Here is an 8,738-nt window from a genome sequence, read left to right as displayed (position 1 = left end):
GAAATGGTTTTTGTCACAGTGGCAGAATATCTGACCACTGACCCTAAATGAAGAAAATCCTTGACCATGGCCAGACACAGTGAGCATAGCCTTGCTATTGAGAAAGGCCGCACAAAATGAGGTGGAAACTGAGCTGCACTCCCTAACCTCCTGCCAAATGTATGACCACATTACAGATTCACAATTCCCAAAGATTACATTAAGAATTTGTTGTACAACAGCCTGGTAGGAGAAGTGGTTGGAAGAGAATGTGGTCCAGTCATCACCAGGGAGTGGTCCACGGTCCGTCTCAGCCCGCGTCAGGTGGAGGAGGGGTGAACGTGACATCACAGAGGCGTGTCGGAGCGCCTGATTGGTCCGTAGCAGCAGGGGAAGACCCCGGGAGAATCAGCAGGGGCGGAGAGTTCTGATTGGCTCTGTGGAAGGTGATGATGCAGACTCGATAACGGAGACAGTACTGGGGGACAACAAGGGACAACATTTGGCAAGAGGCAGCTGACAACTAGACGAATTTGAAAATAAATCAAACTTTGATAAACCCGCATATCTACTGGGTGAAATACCACAGTGTGACATCACAGCAGCAAGATTTGTGACCTGTTGCCACAAGAAAAGGTCAACCAGTGAAGAACAAACATCATTGTAAATACAACCCATATTTATGTTTATTTATTTTCCCTTGTGTACTTTAACTCTTGCACATCGTTACAACACTGTATATAGACATAATATGACATTTGAAATATCTATGTTCATCAAATAAAAAATGTAATGTAATGTTTTATTATCTATTCTATAACATGTTTCCCATGTGAATAAAGCCCTTTGAATTGAATTGAGAAAGAGAGGAAGAGAGCTAGAGAGAGAGAGAGCTAGAGAGAGAGAGAGAGAGAGAGAGCTAGAGAGAGAGAGAGAGAGAGACAGAGAGACATAGAGAGAGAGAGAGAGAAAGAGAGAGAGCTAGAGAGAGAGAGAGAGAGAGAGCTAGAGAGAGAGAGAGAGAGAGAGAGCTAGAGAGAGAGAGAGAGAGAGAGCTAGAGAGAGAGAGAGAGAGAGAGAGAGAGAGAGAGAGAGAGAGAGAGAGCTAGAGAGAGAGAGGGAGCTAGAGAGAGAGAGAGAGAGAGAGAGAGAGAGAGAGTGTGAGAGAGAGAGAGAGAGAGAGAGAGAGCATGTTTTGAATTAGTAGGACGCGAGAGATGAAAAGGAAAATGAGAGAGCCCCAAAGGTGGGAGTTCTATGGTAGTTTTGACCCTTCATAACCCTTCATAACCCTTCATAACCCTTCATAACCTATGGTTTATGTTTCGTCTTCTTTTAGTTTTTTGCCTGTTTGTTTTAGCCAGCTGTTGGGTGTGTCTCTCGACAATAAACCGAGACAATCAAGGTTAGATTGAGATCGACCCTGGCATCAGTCACAATCTCATCTCTCAGTTTATACCGGCGGCGTGGGCACGGCTATCGCCAAGACAGTGCATTCTTCTGTCGGCAGGTGACAACAAGTCTCACACACGTACAATGGAGACTCCCAAATCCTGGCAACATTGGAGACTCCCAAGACCTGGCAACAATGGATGATGGATCAACAACATGGTAGTTTCTCCACAATACTAACCTCATTGAAATAGTGAAAAGAAGGAAGCCTATAAGGAATGCAAACATCCTGTTTGCAATGATGATTTTTGCATGTAAATCTCCCCAAAATGCCACAACACTAAACATAACATTAATTGCATTAATTGGACTATAACAGTGACAAATTGTCATACCCTGACCATAGATTGCTTTGTATGTTTGTGATCTGAGTGGGCATTCTATGTTGGATGTCTAGTTTGTATGTTTCTATGTTTTGTTTGGTCAGGGTGTGATCTGAGTGGGCATTCTATGTTGTATGTCTAGTTTGTCTGTTTCTGTGTTTGGCCTGATATGGTTCTCAATCTGAGGCAGGTGTTAGTCATTGTCTCTGATTGGGAACCATATTTAGGTAGCCTGTTTTGTCATTGTGGGTTGTGGGTGATTGTCTATGTGTAGCGTTTGTGTCAGCACATTTCGTATACAGTTTCACGGTCGTTGTTCGTTTATTGTTTTGTATAGTTTGTTCTAATGTTCTCTGTTCATTAAATTCACGATGCATTTTGGTCCTCCAATCCTTCCAACTACTAGGACGACGAACACATGATGGTGGAACTGATGTCATGGCTTTAAAAGCTTCTGATAGGCTAATTGTTACTGACGTCACTAAATACAGTTGAAGTCGGAAGTTTACGTACACTTAGGTTGGAGTCATTTAAACTCATTTTTCAAAAAACTCCACACATTTCTTGTTAACAAACTATAGTTTTGGCAAGTTGGTTAGGACATCTACTTTGTGCAGGACACAAGTCATTGTTCCAACAATTGTTTACAGACAGATTATTTCACTTATAATTCACTGTATCACAATTCCAGTGGGTCAGAAGTTTACATACACTAAGTTGACTGTGCCTTTAAACAGCTTGGAACATTCGATGTCATGGAAAATGATGTCATGGCTTTAGAAGCTTCTGATAGGCTAATTGACATCATTTGACATCATTTGAGTCAATTGGAGGTGTACCTGTGGATGTATAACAAGGCCTACCTTCAAACTCAGTGTCTCGTTGCTTGACATCATGGGAAAATCTAAAGAAATCAGCCAAGACCTCAGAAAAAAATTGTAGACCTCCACAAGTCTGGTTCATCCTTGGGAGTAATTTCAAAATGCCTGAAGGTACCACGTTCATCTGTACAAACAATATTACGCATGTATAAACACCATGGGACCACGCAGCTGTCATACCGCTCAGGAAGGAAACACGTTCTGTCTCCTAGAGATGAACGTACTTTGGTGCGAAAAGTGCAAATCAACCCCAGAACAACAGTAAAGGACCTTGTGAAGATGCTGGAGGAAACGGGTACAAAAGTATCTATATCCGCAGTAAAACGAGTCCTATATCGACATAACCTGAAAGGCCACTCAGCAAGGAAGAAGCCACTGCCCCAAAACCGCCATAAAAAAGCCAGACTACGGTTTGCAACTGCACATGGGGACAAAGATCGTACTTTTTTGGAGAAATGTCCTCTGGTCTGATGAAACAAAAATAGAACTGTTTGGCAATAATGACCATTGTTATGTTTGGAGGAAAAACCGAAGAACACCATCCCAACCGTGAAGCACGGAGGTGGCAGCATCATGTTGTTAGGGTGCTTTGCTACAGGAGGGACTGGTGCACTTCACAAAATAGATGCAACATGAGGAAGGTAAATTATGTGGATATATTGAAGAAACATCTCAAGACATCAGTCAGGAAGTTAAAGCTTGGTCGCAAATTAGTCTTCCAAGTGGACAGTGACCCCAAGCATACTTCCAAAAGTTGTGACAAAATAGTTTTAAGGACAACAAAGTCAAGGTATTGGAGTGGCCATCACAAAGCCCTGACCTCAATCCTATAGAACATTTGTGGGCAGAACTGAAAAAGCATATGCGAGCAAGGAGGCCTACAAACCTGACTCAGTTACACCAGCTCTGTCAGGAGGAATGGGCTAAAATTCACCCAACTTATTGTGGGATGCTTGTGGAAGGCTACCCAAAACGTTTGACCCAAGTTAAACAATTTAAAGGCAATGCTTCTGACCCACTGGAAATGTGATGAAATAAATAAAAGCTGAAATAATAATTTCACATTTCACACTCTTAATATAAAGTGGTGATCCTAACTGACCTAAGACAGGGATTTTTAACTAGGATTAAATGTCAGGAATTGTGAAATCCTGAGTTTAAATGTATAAATGTATTTGGCCTAGGTGTATGTTAGCTTCCGACCTCAACTGTACTTTGCTTTCAAGACAACTGGGAACCACGGAAAACAACAATGTCGTGGAGAATTGTTTCAGAAATATAATACTCTCAGAAGAACTTTGTGAATTCAATGTAGACTTTAATACAAGTTATTAAGAGCCATGCTGGTCCGCGGGACAGCCGCCGCTTCTTAGCACTGGCTCTACTTTTATACTTACATAGTATTTGTGTACATCACATATGTAAATAAAGTTACTCCCCCTTAGTATCTGCTTTTGGTTACAACGATGGCAGAACTCTTTCCATGTTCTAAAAATAATGTATGTACTGCATGCTTGTGTTTTACGTGTTAGTCATCAGTTATCTTGCCTACATCTTTCTTCCTGTATCCTGCTGACCACAGCACGTTCAGCTGTCATGAATGCACGTCTGGTGGTCTTGGTTAATGTATTCTTTCAAAAATAGAGTATAGCCTGGGTGTCATGAGGTCTGGGTGTCATCTTCTCTTAACGTGCATGTCCTTGCTATTTCAGCCTTGCAACCAGACCTATGTAATGCTCAGCTCTCTCCTCAATGGTTCGCTCCAACACAAGGGGAAATCATGACGTCAGTGCTCTTCAGGTCTGAGCTCTAGAAAGAGGCCTGAGTTCCCAACTTGTAATTCCGAGATGGACGACCGTTCAAAATGTATTTTCCCAGTCACAGCTCGTTTTTTTGTTTGTCTTTTTTTGTTGTCCAAGTTTCCAGTTATTATGAACGAGGTTAAAGTCATGCTGGGTTGACGGCATGGCCAATGTGTTCAACCTTTTCTGTGGGCAAGAGTAAAGCTGTCATCAATGGGCATTCCAGGTGAAGCTGGTTGAGAGAATGCCAAGAGTGTGCAAAGCTGTCATCAAAGGGCATTCCAGGTGAAGCTGGTTGAGAGAATGCCAAGAGTGTGCAAAGATGTCATCAAAGCAATGGGCATTCCAGGTGAAGCTGGTTGAGAGAATGCCAAGAGTGTGCAAAGCTGTCATCAAAGCAATGGGCATTCCAGGTGAAGCTGGTTGAGAGAATGCCAAGAGTGTGCAAAGCTGTCATCAAAGGGCATTCCAGGTGAAGCTGGTTGAGAGAATGCCAAGAGTGTGCAAAGCTGTCATCAAAGCAATGGGCATTCCAGGTGAAGCTGGTTGAGAGAATGCCAAGAGTGTGCAAAGCTGTCATCAAAGCAATGGGGATGGCTACTTTGAAGAATCTCATATACAAAATATATTTAGATTCGTTTAGAAGAAATTGATGTTTAAATTTTTTGGGGATACAATATTATTTTATGTGTTTTTTCATAGTTTTGATGTCTTCACAATTGATTCTACATTGTAGAAAATAGTAAAAATAAAAATAAAGAAAAACCCTGGAATCAGAAGGCGTGTCCAAACTTTTGATTGGTACTCTATATAAGTCTATTTTATTTAGCTAAACAGATGGGGCTCTTCCCCATCAACAGGTGGACCTCTTCCCCATCAACAGGTGGACCTCCCCCCATCAACAGGTGGACCTCCTCCCCATCAACAGGTGGACCTCCTCCCCATCAACAGGTGGACCTCTTCCCCATCAACAGGTGGACCTCTTCCCCCCCATCAACAGGTGGACCTCTTCCCCCCCATCAACAGGTGGACCTCTTCCCCCCCATCAACAGGTGAACCTCTTTGCCATCAACAGGTGGACCTCTTCCCCATCAACAGGTGGACCTCTTCCCCATCAGCAGGTGGACCTCCACCCCATCAACAGGATGGACCTCCCCCCCATCAACAGGTGGACCTCTTCCCCCATCAACAGGTGAACCTCTTCCCCCATCAACAGGTGAACCTCTTTGCCATCAACAGGTGGACCTCTTCCCCATCAACAGGTGGACCTCTTCCCCATCAGCAGGTGGACCTCCACCCCATCAACAGGTGGACCTATTCCCCCCATCAACAGGTGGACCTCTTCCCCCCCATCAACAGGTGGACCTCTACCCCATCAACAGGTGGACCTCTTCCCCATCAACAGGTGGACCTCCTCCCCATCAACAGGTGGACCTCTTCCCCATCAACAGGTGGACCTCCCCCCCATCAACAGGTGGACCTCTTCCCCATCAACAGGTGGACCTCCTCCCCATCAACAGGTGGACCTCCTCCCCATCAACAGGTGGACCTCTTCCCCATCAACAGGTGGACCTCCCCCCATCAACAGGTGGACCTCCTCCCCATCAACAGGTGGACCTCCTCCCCATCAACAGGTGGACCTCTTCCCCATCAACAGGTGGACCTCTTCCCCCATCAACAGGTGGACCTCTTCCCCCATCAACAGGTGGACCTCTTCCCCATCAACAGGTGGACCTCTTCCCCATCAGCAGGTGGACCTCCACCCCATCAACAGGATGGACCTCCCCCATCAACAGGTGGACCTCTTCCCCCATCAACAGGTGAACCTCTTCCCCCCATCAACAGGTGAACCTCTTTGCCATCAACAGGTGGACCTCTTCCCCATCAACAGGTGGACCTCTTCCCCATCAGCAGGTGGACCTCCACCCCATCAACAGGTGGACCTATTCCCCCCCATCAACAGGTGGACCTCTTCCCCCATCAACAGGTGGACCTCTACCCCATCAACAGGTGGACCTCTTCCCCATCAACAGGTGGACCTCCTCCCCATCAACAGGTGGACCTCTTCCCCATCAACAGGTGGACCTCCCCCCCATCAACAGGTGGACCTCTTCCCCATCAACAGGTGGACCTTGTCCCCATCAACAGGTGGACCTCCTCCCCATCAACAGGTGGACCTCCTCCCCATCAACAGGTGGACCTCTTCCCCATCAACAGGTGGACCTCCTCCCCATCAACAGGTGGACCTCCTCCCCATCAACAGGTGGACCTTCCCCATAAGAAAGACACACAGCCAAAGGTGATTCCAACATGTATTGGCTCAGAAGTGTGTATACTTATGTAAATTAGATATTTATGTATTTCGTATTCAATAAATTAGCAAAAATTGGGTTTTGTGTGTAGATGGGTGAAAAAAAAGTCTACATACATAATCTGCCCACGAGAGATGATACACAATGAGAAAGATAGAATCAGTAAGACATTTTTTTAATGTAGATATATATATACACTGCTCAAAATATTCTTATATATTCTTATTAAAACCTTTATTCTTTGCATAGTTGAATGTGCTGACAACAAAATCACACAAAAATGATCAATAGAAATCAAATGTATCAACCCATGGAGGTCTGGATTTGGAGTCACACTCAAAATTAAAGTGGAAAACCACACTACAGGCTGATCCAACTTTGATGTAATGTCCTTAAAACAAGTCAAAATGAGGCTCAGTAGTGTGTGTGGCCTCCACGTGCCTGTATGACCTCCCTACAACTCCTGGGCATGCTCCTGATGAGGTGGCAGATGGTCTCCTGAGGGATCTCCTCCCAGACCTGGACTAAAGCATCCGCCAACTCCTGGACAGTCTGTGGCGTTGGTTGATGGAGCGAGACATGATGTCCAAGATGTGCTCAATTGGATTCAGGTCTGGGGAACGGGCGGGCCAGTCCATAGCATCAATGCCTTCCTCTTGCAGGAACTGCTGACACACTCCAGCCACATGAGGTCTAGCATTGCCTTGCATTAGGAGGAACACAGGACCAATCGCACCAGCATATGGTCTCACAAGGGCTCTGAGGATCTCATCTCGGTACCTAATGGCAGTCAGGCTACCTCTGGCGAGCACATGGAGGGCTGGGCAGCCCCCCAAAGAAATGCCACCCCACACCATGACTGACCCATCGCCAAACCGGTCATGCTGGAGGATGTTGCAGGCAGCAGAACGTTCTCCACGGCATCTCCAGACTCTGTCACGTCTGTCACATGTGCTCAGTGTGAACCTGCTTTCATCTGTGAAGAGCACAGGGCGCCAGTGGCGAATTTGCCAATCTTGGTGTTCTCTGGCAAATGCCAAACGTCCTGCAAAGTGTTGGGCTGTAAGCACAACCCCCACCTGTGTACGTCGGGCCCTCATACCACCCTCATGGAGTCTGTTTCTGACCATTTGAGCAGACACATGCACATTTGTGGCCTGCTGGAGGTCATTTTGCAGGGCTCTGGCAGTGCTCCTCCTGCTCCTCCTTGCACAAAGGCGGAGGTAGCGGTTCTGCTGCTGGGTTGTTGCCCTCCTACGGCCTCCTCCACGTCTCTTGATGTACTGGTCTGTCTCCTGTCTCCTGATAGCGCCTCCATGCTCTGGACACTACGCTGACAGACACAGCAAACCTTGCCACAGCTCGCATTGATGTGCCATCCTGGATGAGCTGCACTACCTGAGCCACTTGTGTGGGTTGTAGACTCCGTCTCATGCTACCACTAGAGTGAAAGCACCGCCAGCATTCAAAAGTGACCAAAACATCAGCCAGGAAGCATAGGAACTGAGAAGTGGTCTGTGGTCACCACCTGCAGAACCACTCCTTTATTGGGGGTGTCTTGCTAATTGCCTATAATTTCCACCTGTTGTCTATTCCATTTGCACAACAACATGTGAAATTTATTGTCAATCAGTGTTGTTTCCTAAGTGGACAGTTTTTCACCAAAGTGTGATTGACTTGGAGTTACATTGTGTTGTTTAAGTGTTCCCTTTATTTTTTTGAGCCGTGTATATTGCTGTACCACAAAACTGTCTTACAGTCTAACCAAAGTCCTTGAAGAACATGGACTGAAGAACAAACAGAGATATGATTACCAGACCAGCATAAGGGATGGGAACTGGACTACAGGAACAAGAGAGAAGAAGAGATTGTCTTTCATGTTCATACCAGTGCTAGTTACAGGTATAAGAATTGGCAGAGATGGTTTTACATTCATTCCCAGCTATAGATACAATCAGTGGCCTTCTGGTAGAGGTGGTACAGATGTAG

The 8,738-nt window shown here is 45.6% G+C and overlaps 1 protein-coding gene across 1 annotated transcript; it reads left to right on the top strand.

Moving 5' to 3' along the window:
- Window positions 1–3,267: 3,267 nt before the first annotated feature.
- On the top strand, window positions 3,268–6,781 carry LOC135572729 (synapsin-1-like). The gene is made up of 3 exons (XM_065021158.1): window positions 3,268–3,276; window positions 5,321–6,188; window positions 6,306–6,781. The coding sequence occupies exons 1-3, from the start codon at window positions 3,268–3,270 to the stop codon at window positions 6,779–6,781; spliced, it is 1,353 nt and encodes a 450-aa protein (XP_064877230.1).
- Window positions 6,782–8,738: the final 1,957 nt, after the last annotated feature.

The sequence above is a fragment of the Oncorhynchus nerka genome, linkage group LG8, assembly GCF_034236695.1.
Source record: "Oncorhynchus nerka isolate Pitt River linkage group LG8, Oner_Uvic_2.0, whole genome shotgun sequence".
Classification (NCBI taxonomy): Eukaryota; Metazoa; Chordata; class Actinopteri; order Salmoniformes; family Salmonidae; genus Oncorhynchus; species Oncorhynchus nerka.
Note: the sequence above shows the minus strand (reverse complement) of the source record. Positions and strands in the feature narration are given on the sequence as shown.